This window comes from Leptosomus discolor, chromosome 2 (assembly GCF_034619465.1).
Source record: "Leptosomus discolor isolate bLepDis1 chromosome 2, bLepDis1.hap2, whole genome shotgun sequence".
In the NCBI taxonomy this organism is placed as follows: domain Eukaryota; kingdom Metazoa; phylum Chordata; class Aves; order Leptosomiformes; family Leptosomidae; genus Leptosomus; species Leptosomus discolor.
This window is the reverse complement of record NC_141392.1, coordinates 3,533,519-3,549,900: the sequence shown is the minus strand read 5'-3', so window position 1 is coordinate 3,549,900 and position 16,382 is coordinate 3,533,519. Positions and strand designations below refer to the sequence as shown.

Below are 16,382 nucleotides of genomic sequence, written 5' to 3'. Positions count from 1 at the left end.
TCTTTCTCATCGACTGCCGGGTGTTCAGCCGTCCCCAGGAAAGCAGGGCTCCATCACATCGGTGACTTGGGAAGACGAATGCTGTCACTTCAAACATCCCCCCTTCCTTCTTGTTCCCTCCAGCTTTTTTCTTCCTAAGCGTGACGTTATACAGTCTGGAATATCCCTTTGGTCAGTTGGGGTCAGCTGTCCCAGTGTCACGGGTTAGGACTTCTTAAGCTAAACACAGGCTTGGAAAATGTAAAATAATAGGAGAAGTATTAGAAAATATTAAGAGAATTTATTGATGAAGGCTCCAGCCTGTCAATTACTAAGTCAGAGGAGACCCTTCATCAAGCTAAAGGTCTGTCCACATCAATACCAACAAATATTCTCAAAGGGAGAGAGTTAAGGTTGTGTGTGTACTCTTAGCTTGTCCAGTATTTTTATCATTTAAATTAGCAGTCTTTGAAACCTTGTAACAGTATTGTATGGAAGGTCTGATAAAACATGAAAGAAACTTTAAAACTTGTAATGTGGACTCAAACAAAACCAAAACCAAAGACGCTTACTTTTTTAAAGCGATTTTTTTTTTTATTTTAACATACTCATTCTTTTATTGCTGTGAAGCATATGCAGTATTGCCAAAGCATTCATTGTCTGCAATAAATTGGAAGATAATTTCAGCTCCTTGAAACGGTCTGGAAGAACACAGAGCAGTTAAAGGACAGCCATACTATTCAAGTTACGGATTCTGTCGTATTTAGTCAGCATATAGGATACTTTCCTCTGTTTTACATCAGCCTTAGAGTTCTCTATTCCATTTTGTCTTCTCCATCTCCCTCCTTGCTTTTGCCTCCTGTCGCAAAGCTGAAGTTCTGCGTTACCAGTTCATCTCTTTTCCATACCTCAGGATGGTACATGTGTCCAGAAACACAGGCCAAAAGCAACAGATCTATCACAGCCTTAATGACAGCTGGCTGCATGCTGAGTGAATTCTTAAATTCCCCAAAACTACTTTTTTTGCCAAAACATGTGGAGTTGCAGCATTCAACATTTTATTGGGACTGTTATCTCCAAATGAAGAATGACTCCACTGGAAAAAATGATTTGGTATCAGCTGCAGACCTATTTTTAGCTTCTTGTTTGGTGAAACTTCAGAAAACATAATTAGCCATATGTTGAGAGATGTTCTCCAAGTCTTAAATTCAATTTTTGTAAACCACATTTAAGCACTACCTTGTCACAACTTTATGCTGTTGGAATCGGAAGAGATGTGGAGGGAGGGGGGGATGAGAATGTGATTCTTCATATTTCTTTGGGTAAATATTTGTGTTTATGAAGGTTGTGGAACTGGCAGTACCAAAGACTGAAATCTTCCTTTTGTTTATATGGGAATGTCTGTGCTGGCAGCAGAACTGGAATCATCCCCTACTTCTGTCACTTCCGAGCTTCGAGCCTTGCATTGGGGTGATGGTGTTCTCAGAGGCAGAAAAGTAGAGCAGGTCAGAAACATTAGTTCTCCCCCACAAGTATTTGTAGTGAAAACAGAACGAGATTACTTTAATCAAAAACATGCACAGAAAATGTTAAGGTTTTGTCAAAAATAAGTTTCTACATGAAAACCATTTTTTTTTCCAAAGGAAATCTAAATAAACTGTCAAATTTCAAATTGGATTAAAACAAGTTGAAAGATTAAATCATGTCTGGCTAAGTCTTGGTATGGAATTATAGTCAGGTGCCTCATGATACCATCATGTCCTCTGAACCAGAATTCCTGTTTGGGCTACTTTTCCCATAATACAATTACAGTTTCTCCTCAGGAAGTTCTCTGTGAAATGAAGTTCAGGTTTTCCTGCCCTGAAAAGGCAGTTTGAACTAAGTGAATTGGATAAATGTCACCTTTCTATTTCTATTCATAGAAGAAAAAAACCCAACTCTTTTTCTGTAAGAATGGTAAGACTGGAGTTTTGTTTTTCTAGCTGAAGGAGAAGTTTTCTTTGGTTCCTCTCTGATTACAGGTGGTCTGGTTCCAACTTCTCATTCTTTTGTGAAGCTGCCAAGTAGAATCACAGAATAGTTTGGTTTGGAAGCAACCTTAAAGATCACCTAGTTCCAACCCCCCTGCCGTGGTGGGGACACCTTCCACTAGACCAGAAGAAGGACGAGATTTCTTACAACATCACGGTCCATGTCATGGATGGAGCAGAAGTGTATGGAAGCTAGAAGGAAGGGAGGGAGAAGCGTCTGGGACAGTTCCACGCTGCTGGCTGGTCTAACAAATCTTGCAATAAAAGGAGGGCTTCTGCAGCCTCTGTGCGCTGCATCCCAGTTGTGCTGAGAGCAAATTCCCAGTTACTGAAAGTCAAGCCTCTTGGCTATAATTGTTTAAAAACCAGTGCTCATATTCTTGTGTTTCCTCATATTTGTATTGATTCCAAGCTGTAATCTATCTGTTCCATCTTAGTTTCATTGACTTGTTTGGCTTGCTTTTTTTTCGGTAGACCTCATTGCCATTTGAAATGCAAAACATTTAGATTGCTGATGATCTGTTTCTAGCAAGGTTAAAGAAAGAGCAATGATGCTACTAAAACCATGTATTAACAGGATTGAGAACTCATGTCACCTTTATTTTCAGTTGGCTCTGGATAAACAGCATATTCTCACTACAAGAACAATTTTTTCAAATGACAGTGGCGTTTTTTGCAGCTCGCAGTGCTCAAATAAGAGAGTTTCTGAGACCTTGCATGAAGATAAATGTATAGATGTTTTTCTGAAGCACCTTAAATTAATGGTGACCCATTTAGATGAATCTCAAGATTACTACAAATTGTTTTGTATCTGTCTCATGGTTCAATATTGAGTGTGTAACATCACCCAGCATGATACAGTACAATAGAGTACAAGGATCTAAATATCCAGAATGGTAAAAAGCAATTTGAGGAAAAAAACTGATACAATTAATCGCATTTCACTGAGTGTTGTCATCAACAGAGCTGTTTTATAAAGCTTTGAAAGCACAAATAGCATGAGTGTTGATCATTTAACTGCGCTTTTATTGGTAAAAATTATTAATCAAGGGGGTTTTGTCCATAGGTAAAAAAAATCAAGAGCTTACTTAACTGAATGGGTTCTTTGGTTGTTAGTACAGTTGAGATGGAGGGTTGGCTTGGTATATATTTGTTTGAGGCAGGTGAGGTTAGTTCTTTCACTTGGCCTGTTTTCCATAGCTGAAGGCTTTTCTTAATTTTACAGATAACTTTAAATACAAAAGAATTAGAAATAATCGAAAAGAATAAAACTTCCTGTGCAGGAAAATAGGAATCTGCAATATCTGTTTCATAGACAAGGAGTAGGTAGTGGGGTTTTTTTGTTTTGTTTTCTAAAAACATTCAGAACAACGTAGCTTGGCTGTTATACTTCACTGTATTGCATACAATACCTTTTCTACAATGCTACTAAATACTTAAGAACTATTCTCATAATTTCCAGAGAAGTTTAATTTTTTGTGCTTCTTCAGTGCTCATGGAACAGTCTAATTCTCATGACCTGTGAATTTAAATGGGTTTTCATTTAAATGAAATGGTAAATTCTCCAGTTAAGCATTTGGCAGTTTTTAATGACTTAATTTGTTCTGATGAGCTTATTCTATAAGTCTTCACTTGTAAGCAAAAGGATATTTTTAATTCAGAAGGCATCTAATATAATATACATAATAACAGGTCTGGGAAAAAAAGGGAATACAGCATAGATTGTTTTTTCCTTTCCCTGGTAGCCAGATGTACAGCTTAGTCAAGGTTATGAACAAGTCTTTGCTTAGAAACTGTTTTAATTTGAAAACTTGAAAGACATAATCCCATCCTCCCTCAGAACATGTATACTGCTGAAATTGCACATTTAGGGTTATGTTTTTCCTTTATTGGTTCCATTAATATCTATGAATAATGGCTTCCCATATGGTAATCTAATTATGGCTTGAAATAATTGGTGAACTGGAACAGTGTCATAGATCAAGGAGGAAATTAATAAAAGAAGGGTAAAGGTGAATTGTATCGGGCATGGGAGCCTAACTAGGAATAATGAGATAATGAAATTAAAGAAAAATTTCTGTTGAAAACCAATGGCATCTACACAGTGAGTTTTGTTGAGTAGTAGAACTTGCAGAAGCTCTAGTGCATGGGATATTTGAAACTGAGCTGGATGAACAGGAAGAAATGGGCTGCAGGGAACCCATTCTTCAGTGGCGAAGAGGTGGGCTGGATGACCTAATATCTCATTTCCACTGCTAGCGCCTATAAGTCTGTTTGAACGAATACTTGGAATTCTGTATGTCTTCTAGTCTCACTTGGACTTCTTTCGTATCTAGCAGCAGGAGATCATTATCCTGTGAAAGTGCTTGACAGTAAATAGCTTCGTTTTCAGTCTGTCTTACTGGACAAAGTTAAACCTTAGGATATGCAAAGCCAAATTGTGCCTACTTGTTTACTTGAAGTAGCGAGAAGGAGAGAGCTCAAAAAAAATGCTTGTCCTTTAGATCACCAAAAAAATCACTTTAAATTGGCTGGCAGCACAAGGGTTTTGAAATGGTGGGAAATAAGCAATGACTTTATTGATATTTGACATTTTGAATTCTAACCATTTGCATTTTGTGTCTTTCACAGACCATCTGAAAGGAGCGATAACCCAGCGGCAAGTTCAGAGGGCAGCTCTAGGTAAAACATTTCGGATACAATAGGATGCAACAGGGGCAGCAAGCTCTCTCCCAGAGCTGAACCTGCTTGTTGGGCAGGCTGTGTTCTCTATGACAGTTTTTGCCACGATATTTCTACGATAGTCCATGCCATAAAGAACATGGGCTCTGTGAACTTTGCCAGAGATTTGGCTCAAAAGGCATTTGATTTTATGTGTGGTGAGAAAAATTATGCAAAAATCTTATAGGTTTGGGAGTTTGGTATTGGTTTGCTTTCTTTTCAGGCTGACCAAAACAAGAACAGAGACATCTAAGCTCTCCTCATGTTTGTTTGGTTGGTTGGTTTCTGGCTCCTCTAATTTGAATTCCCATTAACAGACATTGAGTTGTCCTGAGACTGAGCTTCTAGCCGTGTTGCCACAATCTGTCTAACATCCTTTTTAATTTCCCTCATTCCAAGAGGGACTGAAGGCGTATACAGGTCACTTCTTTCACATCTAGTTATAGAAGTTGAGAAGTTGTTTCTTGCGGTTTGTGTTGACACAGCTGGGAAGCTAAAATTGTCTCTGTAAGTTGTTCACGTAAGTGTAAAGTCATCCAAATTTGGTTTAAGATGCTTTAAGCTGACTCCACTGACTTTGTACTGAACCAGCCTAGGAGTGTTCATATGAGAATTTCACTTTTGGGACGGTAAACCTCAGCTAAAATGTGACAGAAAACTGCTAGGGCAATAGCAGTTTAAGTCTCTCTCACTTAGATCCATAAAAGAATCCCAACATTTGCCTTCACACACCTTCTTCACATAAAAAATGGAGCTAACTCAAACTAGAATGCAGCTGATGATTTAACTTGTATGTGTACATAACACAGTGAACAACATTTGTCTCTTAATAAGAGAGAGAAAATTTGCAGGCTTTCTTTTCTCCTAGAAGTCAGGAAAATAAGTTACTGCAGAGCAGCAAAATAGTTTCCCCTTTCTTCTTCTAATTTAGCCGTGCATCTCAAGCTCTGTTGATGATGTTACTATTTTATACCTTTATCCTTTTTTATTTTTATTTAAAAATCAGCACTGAAAATTAATGCTGTCCATGTCATTAAAGCCCAGGAGTCGAACTCCGTTTATTTTGATCAGTATGAGAAGGGGAAGTGAAGGAGGTGCTGGTCTCTTCTCACTGGTATCCAGTGACAGGATGTATGGGAATGGTTCAAAGCTGCAGCAGGGGAGCTTCAGACTTTACCAAGAAGGTAGGCAAACACTGGAACAGCCGTCCTAGAGAGGGATCGATGTCCCACGCCTGGCAGTGTTGAAGAAGCATTTGATCAATGCCCTTAGTGACGTGCTTTGACATTTGGTCACTCCTGAAGTGACCAGGTAGTTGAACTAGATGGTCGTTGTAGGTCTGTTCCAGCTGTTCTGTGCTCTGAAGTTCAATCTAAAGGTGATATCTTCAGTATAATGTGGAATTCTTTCTTGAATTCACTCTAGGTTGTAATACTGTCTATTCAGTAATTATACGCCACTTTCAGAAGTCACATCCAGATGAATCAGAGCAATGCCGTTTATGAGAATTCCTTATTCAGTATTTCAAAAAATGGGGTGATGTATTCTGACTGTATGTTTCAATCTGCATCACAACATCTGGTCTCGTATACTGGTTTCTTACTATATAGAAAATTGTGTTGCAAATGATGTTTTCGATAGCTGTCTAAGCCACTTTTCGTAAAACAGGCGAGCCTAATCTTTTCATGTCCTTAGGAAATGACATAGTAGTGACTTTACCAGCTATACGTTCACGTTGTAAATATTCCATTAGTATTCCACAACGTAGCAGGCAACCCATTTGTTTTGCCTTTTGTTTTGAGCATTGCTCTCTGTTTATCATCAGTAAGTCTGGACCGCATGAAGTATTTTCCAGACTTCTTTTTCCCTTTCATTATTCTTTCAAATACTCTGGATATTTTGACTTAATATTTATTCTGTGAGTTGGGGAGTATTATTTGCCTGCCTACCTTTTTGGATGAATGTTCTTCCAAGGAGTAACAGGTGTCAAGTCTCCCAGGATCTTCTTGATGACCAGAATGTCATCAAGATATTTTTAAATGAAAGCTGCATGGTAAAAAGTCTAATTAAGAGTCTGTTGAAATCCCAACATGAAATAAAACACGCAGTTGTTTCAATTAGAAAATGAGCTAACATCTTCCAGCTGCCTTTTTTTTTTTTTTTCTTAAAGTATTTTATGGTTAAAACTCTTTAAGAAGCTATTCTAGTTGGATTTTAAACAGTGTAAATCTGTTTCCCTCATGGCTGTGGTTAAGATGTGGATTTCTTATGGAAGGAAAACGCCACTGCTTAACCCATTGTTCTTAGCTATCTCTTCTAAAATACCATATGCTGGGAGTTAACAAAGGACACAGATAGATGGGAGGTTTTATTGGAGGCAGGGAAGTGCTTCGTGTTTACACAACTAGAAACATTGAACACTGTGTAAAATTGTGACAATTCAGCCTTAGTGTGACTTTCATCTTTATTAATTGTGAGAATACATTATTATGCAAATAACTTCTTTTATTCAGTAAGAGCTTTCAGAGTAACACGATTAACTGAATTTTTGGGCAGGATTTAAAGTGTCCGCACTGTTGAAGCACTGACAGAGCAAAAACATTGGGTCATCAGCAAGCTTCTGGGTGAAAAAGATGGAAGAAAAGAGTGGAAAGAAAAGCTTTCCGTGGGGGTTGCAGTGTTGTAGTAGAAAAATACATGTTTTATATTATTCTAATGAAGTATTACCTTAAGATACTTTGAACTAGTATTTCTGTAAAATACAGGACTTGATTCTTCATTGTCTTATGTCATTTTTGTATTGATAGAACGTGATTACAAACAATTAGGCTAATGTAACATTATTCACCAGCACTGGGGGAAGACTGAGTCCTAAGTTGGACCTGCCTGATGGCATAGGAGACCCTATGACATGTTGCAATGGGAAGATGCTTCTATGGGGATGCAGCAAAGGCTTTTTTTTTTTTTTACAATAACTTTCCGTAACAGAAGCAACTGTACCGAGACTTGCACAGTTTTGCCTGTTCAACTACACTTTGAGTAGAGGCCTCTCTTGGGTCAGCTCTGGCAGTTAGGGAGGACCCTTGAACACACTCCTGACTGATCAGTCCATATCAGCAGAAACATTCAGCAAACCTACAAGTCCCCTGGGCTGTTCAGTCAGCTTGAAACAGATCCTGACAAAGCATCACACACAGAAACGTCGTTCGTTATGGGCAGTCTGAAACGTGTTTTCTAAATTAACATGAATGGCAGAGCCTGCAGCCAGTGGTGCAGCATCTTCAGCACAGCACACCCCTCGTTATCGATAATTGCATTAGTTTATCGGTTTCTTTGAAATGCAGTTCTGCAGCTTTCAATGTCAATATATTTATTTTTTTTTATATTCATCTTATTCTCCATGAGCCACCCTTCTCTTCTGTAAGTTTTGAAATCTGGGCTAGTAGCCAGCCTATCAGTTCGTTTGGGATTCTCCTGAAAACATCAAGAGATGGCAAAACCTTTCTGCTTCTGGGGAGGTTTGTTGGGACCCGATTAATCTCTCTCTTTCTGTCAAACTTTGTTGTCTCTGTAGAGCTATTTGAAAAGAAACAAACAGCAGGTACTATCTAATAGTACATGGGTAAAGATGGCAAGTATGGGTCTTGTAAGGAATCTGCATCCTTTGTCTGGATTTTGACATTAAGGCCCAGTTTTATCAACATTTTATTCCAAAAAAAACCCAAAAAAACCCACCAAAAAAAAAAAAAAACCACCAAAACCTTGTTTTCTCAGGTTTTGTAACTTGAGCTTTAAAAGTAAAATTTTATATTTCTGGTATTATTCAAAGAGCTATTCCCAAGTTGTTTTTTGAGCAAACTTTCTTTGAAAAAGCCCATTCCTCAAAAAATAAAATTACTAGGTGAGTCAGAAATAACAAATACATTGGAATCCCCACAAATGCATACCAGCATTTGATTTAGTGTGGCGAATGCCTGAGAGCAAGAATTTTGGCATGTGTTATTTTCATATTTGGATTTCTAACACGTATTTTTTTTAAGTAAAAATAGGAACCTTTCTTCTTATCTTTATTCCCTCTATAGCCTTGGCTACATCATCTTTTCCTGTATTTTCAAAGTTACATACCTGTTCTAAAGATATTAGTATCAGTTTATGCCCGTGTTCTTGCCCTGCTGTGTGTTTCTTTATAGCATGTTTCATCCTGCTTCCTCACCTTTCCTCGATTAGACGTGAAAGACCAGCGTGCTCAGAACCAGAATAAAGCAGGGACAGGCAGTGCTGTGTAACCATCAGGGTACCGCTGCAGGAATAATCCAGCCAGTGTTAGGAAAGAATTTCGGAGCAACTGTTCCTCCAAGGCACTAGGTTGTGGTGCTCCAAGCTGCCACTAGTGTATATCCAACACGGGACGGGATGCAACTCTGTTGTCCGACACATTTCTGCGTATCTGAAAAGGCAGAACTGGGAACTGCTGCTCCCGCTTGTCCAGAGGGTGGTGTCACAGAATGGTTTGGGTTGGAAGGGACCTTTAAAGGTCACCTAATCCAACCCTCCTACCATGGGCAGGGACACGTGTCGCTAGCTCAGGCTGCTCAAAACCCCATCCAACCTGACCTCGAACCCTTGCCGGATAGGCCATGCCACTAGAAAAGCTGGGCCACCGGGGTCTGCATCTGGTGTGGATGTAAGGTATGTTTAGGAAGTGCATGGTAGTTCTCTCTGCAACCATAGCAGCATCTTACAGACATAGATAACGTTAATTAGGCTAATAATTAATAACTCTCTTGAACTCTGCTGTGATCTGTATGAGTGGGAAGCACGCAGCACTTCCAAACTGCTGGTTTGCATCAGAGTTAATCTCTTATTTAAATAAATCCATATTTAAAGAAAATGAGCTCAGTTTCTTTCACTGTTTTGCATCTCGTAACTGAAATGACATTTAACTTTGTTCACATGAAGCAGGAGAGTCTCGATCATACTAATGCCACGAAATGAAGAGACACAAGTGTTTTCAACCACAAAATGACAGAAGCTGAGGGAAGTGGCAGTCTGTGTTTTCCCACACAAACCAAATGCAGTCTATGAAGAATAATAGATGGCCTGGTTTAAGGCTATCATTCCTGGTGCTGAAAAATGACATCTTATATGTGGGCTAAATAAAGCACTTTAGAGAAAGAATCTGTTTGAAATTCAGAATTTTAAGATTTTGGTTTTTTTACAAGAGGTAAAGCAACATGTCCCTAGTGCTGCTAGGCATCCAAAGATGCTTCCTCTAAAACCATGTAGGTGGGGGTTTGTGTATTTCCAGTCTGTAAAATACACTACTTTTAGACAAAAAAAAAAACAAGAAAACAAAAAAACCAACCAAAAACAAAAAAAGAGAGCAATGTGTCGGTTTGCAATGGCCTCAGAACAAGGCAAATATTTCTCTTAGAAATTCATAATTTCGATATGCATCATTTTTCTGCGTGTTATGTACTTCTATACATTTGTGCTTGAAATGTCAAGCCACAGGGGTGTTTTTCTAGAAGTTCGCTGCTCTTGTGCAGGGCGCTGATTTTATTCCAAGGCTGACCTCTAGTGGCATCAAGGCCACCCTTCTCAGTGATGGGTTGCACTTCAGTCTATCAAAGGAAAAAAATTCAAGTGCTTGAAATACTGATAGGCAATTAATTTTGAAAACATATATAAGTAGTTGTATAGGATGTTATAAGTAGATTAGAGGATCTTTATAGCTTCTTGTTACTGCAGTGTTTTTAAGTCATTGTAGTTACTCCAGATTTGTCTTGGAGGGAAAAATCATAGACTTTAGCCTATGGTAACTGTGAAGTTACACACCGTAACAAACTTGCTGTCTTGGTTTTACAGGCTGATCTGTGCTTCAAGTCAGCACAGCCTATGGCTAAAACTCTGAGCTCTTGAAGACCTTTAGTATTTTTGTAGGTACCAAGTCCTTCTGTAAACCATGATCAGAATCGGGAAAAAGAACCACGGATTTGAAGCAGCAGCTAGACAAGCAGAAATGATTCCCTTGAAGCAGTGCTTGAGGTTTCTTCTTAGGTAATGTTTTGGGATTTTCCCAGTATTATGTAGGAATTAAGTTTAAAACTGTTGGAGTATGTTCTAATAAGAAGACACTTCTTACACCTGTCCCTTCAGGCCTGAAGCCCACACAGACCTCTCTTTCCACAAGTTTCTCTTCAGTCTTTCTAGGCTGTTTTGTTTGCTGCTGTGGTTTTTCTGTTACTCTTTTTAGCAGGTTTTACTAGGTGCAATGCTAAATTCTAGATGCAGCCATGAGTTTTCCTTTTCATTGTGTCTTCAAGGAAGAGAATACTGCAACTTTACTGGAAATCTTTGAAAATATGTTCTCCTGAACTGTCAGAGTAAATTCTGAGATTACTCCCGCGTTCCTCTGAAGTTTCCCATGTGGCCCACTCAGCTTCAACTTATCAGATCTCAAAAAAAAAGAGCAAAGACATCTTTGGATCAAGTGATATTTTTATTAGGAGTCATGAACTTGTAGCGCAGCTATCCAGTTCTCGGTTTTATTGACATTCACTGCAGCATTTCACTGTCGTTGGAACAGCTTGCGGTCTCTGTAAGCTTTCTTGCAGTAAGTATTTTTACGAAATATTGCAAAGTTCAGTGTGAATTGCATTATTATTTAGAGACTCCTTCCAGTGACTAGCAAGTATGGGAGAGTGGAAACAAAGCTGCCGTAGTACTTTTTTCTTTATTGTAAGCATAATTGAGGTGGGGTCTTAGCACATATCTCTGCTCTTTGCACAGAAAAAAAATCAGATCTGTGATAGAGGTGCTTCAGGCCCAATGCCTTTTGTCTTATTTGGGGCAAGGGTTAAACTAAACACTATATGGTGCAACGCCGTGCTCATAATATAGAGATTTCGCTGACAATGGCGTATTTTTCCTTTCTGTTTTCCATCTCCTCTACTTTTCTCTTGCAGGTGAAAGGGCTTTTACTAATATCTTGTAGCAGAAAGATCAAAATTGCTCAGGCTGATACTAGCACATACATTTATTTGATTAGTATTCACCTCTTGTTTTGAATTCAGAATTTCTTTTTATTGTCTAACTTGAAGTGACAGGTCAGTTGCATCACCCATCTCTACCTACACACAGCTGAATCAGTCGGTTAAGTGTAAAACACATATACTTGTTTTTCATAAATATTCTTTCAAAGGACATTGCTATAAACTCAGTGTACAGTCCAAAAGAAATGCTTTTTTTTGCATTGTCACGAGTGTTTGTAGCGACAGCCACAGCCAGAGTTCCACACAGAATGCAGGTATTATTTTTAGAAAATGTTAGACCTATTGGGTTGATCCCAGGGTGGGTGTGTGCAGTGCATTCCTAGCTGTGCCCTGCCAGCACAGGGTTTCCTGCGCGTGCCTGGGTGTATTGCTCATGCATGGTAAGGCTGGCACTTCTCAGCGCTGAGAACTGCTTACCTGAGAATCCCCAGCAAGGAGAATGGATGCACTAAGCCTTCAGCTCCTCTTCTGTGCCTGTGACACTCAGAGTGACCGCACCTTTAGCACCCTTAGGGATTTCTTATTCTCAGTCAAGTTGTGCTATATTATTCCCAGTCGAGTTCATATCTTGACCAGGCATTGCTTTACAAAAGTAATGGTGCTGTCGTATTGCAACCGTGGTCTGCACGTTTGTGGCAGTGTATTCCTAACGTCTCGGCTTCATGATAAGGAAACAACTTCAGAAGTATTTTCCATCCTTTTCTTTCAAGAAGAACCTGACAAAACATAGCAAAGAGAATTTATGTTTCCATGAAAGCTCTTGGGTGTTGTAGAAATGAATGCTAACGAAGCCTCAAAACTTATGGATGACAAACTACACCCCTTCTTGGGAGGCAGAGAAAGATCACTCAAACATCAGGTATGGTTTTATCTAGTATTATGAACAAGATAAATGATGCAACAATAATTTCATGTAATCAAAAGGTAAAATGTATTTATTAAGTGCAGACAAGAATCTGAGTTTGTAGGGGTTTCCTGACTAAGACCCAGCTATGTCACTATTCCACTAGATCAACCAGCATGTTTGGAATATATTAAAGTTGAAGCTACTTTTTTGCTTTTTTTCCCCATATATTGTACTTGTATATTTGGAAACCAAAAGTGAACTTTTAGCCACAATGGTTTCAGTAACTTTCATGGCTTGAGTGCAGCTGATGTGAAGGCAACGCCTTCTGTTTCATAGGCCATATATTTTCAGGAGCAAATATATAGATGACTAGTTTAAAAGAAGAAACTTGAGGGCATTGAAGTGTGAGTCTGTATTTAACCAAAGCCACTCACAGAGACTGGAAAAAAATAGCTCCGCTTCCCAGGTGTGCATTGGAAGTCAGTTAGTTGGAGCTAACGCTAAGCCAGTAAAACAATAAACAACACTATATAAAGAAAAGCAGCATGCTGATGGACTCTTTTACTGAATTCAGTGATTAAAATAAAAATAAAACTCAACAAAATACACATGCCCTTAATCCCCCCCACATGCCCTAACTTGTAAAGTGCTGAAAATAGGACCGTTTGTTTCGGTGCATGCTCATGGCCGAATGCGTGGAATTTTAAAAAATCTATTGCATTAAGATTAGGGGTAAATTGCTTTAAAACCCACAATACAAACTTTTCCAGACATAAGGGTATTTTTGTCTTCTCCTGAGTTTCATTGTGCATACCCATCTTTGCTGTTGTATAAGGTACACACGTGGTGCCTGGTGACAAACAGAGGTTGACATGACCCAGGGGAGGAGTAAGAAAGGAGAAGGAGAGAATTACATGTAAGCTGATCCTGAATAATGATGGATGAGCAATTCTTTTTAAAAAACCCGAATGGCAGCATATGTTCCAGTTTGAAAGCCTGAATTTGCCAAATAAATAAATAAAGCAGTAAAAATATTAACTGGATGCTGAAGTGAATTCTATATTTGGTTTCTTCAAGTGACTATAAATTTAAGCAGATAAACACAACACTATCCAGTCAAAAATGAAAATCTTTGACTGCAAAAGTACAGCTGGAGGGCAGGGCACAATGTTATTTGAGGCGCAAGACAGTAAATCCCTAGGAGTTTGACTTCTAGGACACACTCAGGTCGAGAAATATATGAGTGCCCCAGAGAGTATAAAGTTCAAGGTCACAGAGAGTTTCTTGCAAAATCTTCTGACTGTAGACAAGAATCTGCCAGAGTATTTCAAGTTGTTGCCAGCTTGCAGTAACCAAGGGTGACGACACTTGGTATCTCGTGTGAGAAATAGTGGTTTTCATCCATACTTGCCATATCGCTTCGAGATAGTAATCCAGTTAACGTGTGCTATCATTTCTTTCTGGTACTGTGTGATTTGGTGATGTGGAATGTCTTGTAAAATTTACTACTTCCTGTGCTCCAAAATTGGCCCTTTCATTAGGATAAAATCACTATATAATGCCTCTTAGAATCTTATTTATGGAAAAAAAAAAAAAGGAAACCCACAAACCTTTATCATATGAACTGAGTGTCAACTCACACAGAGCTCACCTTCCTCTCTAAGCAGGCAGCCGGTATCAATTGTATCCCGTGCCTCACACCACCAAACGGGTTGTATCTGAAGATGAAACAAAACCGGTTAGCCTGAAGAGAAATATAAAAGTTGCTATTTCCTTACCCAATGTGGCGCTGCCAAAATATCTTCTTTACGTTGTGTGAGTCAGTACTTTGAACAAAAGACTCCACAACGTAGGATGCGTAAGTTTTGCCACTTAGCTGTGTGTGCAGTTACGCTGATGGAAAGGAACTAGTATTCCTTGCAAGTAGCTTGCTGACTTCTGCTGAAATAACTCTGTTGTACAGAGCTGGGTGGAGGTACGCCAGCAGAAACCCCTAGTATACAGAGGCAATGGTTTCCTAAACATGCCCATCCTGGCTCTCCCGCACCCCTGAAACCTGGGGCTGCATTATCCAGGGTCGAGTTGTACCAACTGCATTTGTTTCCCAGGAGGAATCACTGGAGCACTAAAAGTGCGGGTGATATTGCACATCAGCTGAATGGCTCGTCTCGGCTGATGCACTAGGAGCACAGAGCTAGGCTGTGCAATCATTTTTCGTACGACAAACTTTCAATCGATGAATTAAATGTCAGCCCTGAGTGAGCAAAGCAGATACCACTTTGTGTTCTTCCGTGCAGTTGCAGAAATTACATCTGATAGTTAATATTTCAGCCGTAGCACCTCTGCGCTTTTTAATGTGTTGCAGATTTTAAGGTATACGGGCAAAAGTTGGTCTCATGAATTTTCAGGTTTTTGTAATTTCCATGTATTTTGTATATACGTGGTTAATACATAGATAAAAGTATTTGATGTTTTAATAATCATTTTCTGTTTGTGCATGGGCAAGCAGATACATACAATAAAAACAAACTCTTTAGAGGACAGCAAGAAGAAAGTATTTCTTCTTAAATATCTATCTTAAATTTGTGAATAAATAGGCTTTCTCTATTTTACTGTCTAATTCCACTCACTTGTCCCTCTCAAGTTGTTTTAAAATGACAGCCTGCATCCTGAAGAATGCTAATATTAGACAGGAGATACAGTGAGCCATAACCTCTGCCTTCGCTTCGTAGCCTCAGCTGTAGCTGAAATTGCCTGGGCTGGTGGGAAGAGAGGGGTGTGAGGGAGCAGCAGGAGCCCAGGGGCAGAAAGAGGCCACTGCAGGGTTTCGGAACAGGCGCAGGGAGAAAAGAAGTAGCAGGGAATTAGGAGAAGGCAGAAGCAGCACAAACAAGAGGGCTGAAATACACTCCACCAGGCTACACATCTCTTTTGCTTGGCACATCAGGAAAGAGCCGTGCATTTATCTGTAGGCAGATTCAAAAACGTTGAGCCTTTAGAGTGGAATGCTATTCAGTTCACAAGCACGTTGTTTCAAGGAGCAGGCAGGACAAGAAAGCTGAGGTGGGGACTGCAACAGCATGGGAAAAGACACCGGAGAACTTACAAAGCAGTGCCCAGGTCGGCATGTCCTGGGCTTGACTTACCAGTGGACTTCACCTGATGCTGTGATCAGAGCTCTTCTGCTTTTGCGACTGAAACACCGTGATGGATGTCTGAGTCGTAGCCGTTTGCTCGATGAACTATCCGATGCTCTTTTTGCAGCTGGGGCCCCATCAGCTTGCAGCGTGCTCATCTCTCTCCGTTCTGTACATCTGCAAACCTTTGTGCTGCTCACCTCGCCCACAGCTATGTTTCTCGCTTTCGTCACCACCGTGTTGCTAGAGATAATGGGCGTAGGTGTATTCAGAGTTGAGAATGCTGGGACCTTTGTGTGACAGAGGTACTTGCCTCATATTAAAGGCTTTATTATTATTTCTGAAGGTAACTTGCAACCAAATAATCCCTTCTACAGCATGTGATCATCAGCAGAAAAACATTTTTCTCGGTGTTTTCAAATGCAAGTGACAAAACCCTGCCTAAGTTTGGCTTCCCTTTCAGAGCTAGTGAAAAAATATTTTTTGGGGTACTAGTTGTCCAAATAAATGAGGGAAGAAAAGCTGCAATATTACGTCCTTGCACCACTCTGTAACGACTAGCAGAATTTGCGTGATGTTTTCACAAAGGGAAGTCCTCACTTCAGAAACAGCA

General features: G+C 39.5%; 1 protein-coding gene across 1 annotated transcript in view; it reads left to right on the top strand.

Moving 5' to 3' along the window:
• KIF6 (kinesin family member 6) overlaps positions 1–16,382 on the top strand; it is a 167,311-nt gene that overhangs the window by 127,619 nt on the left and 23,310 nt on the right. The window contains exon 16 of the mRNA XM_086482232.1: positions 4,641–4,691. Coding sequence (XP_086338358.1) covers positions 4,641–4,691 — 51 coding nt within the window. The remainder of the gene's footprint in view (positions 1–4,640; positions 4,692–16,382) is intronic.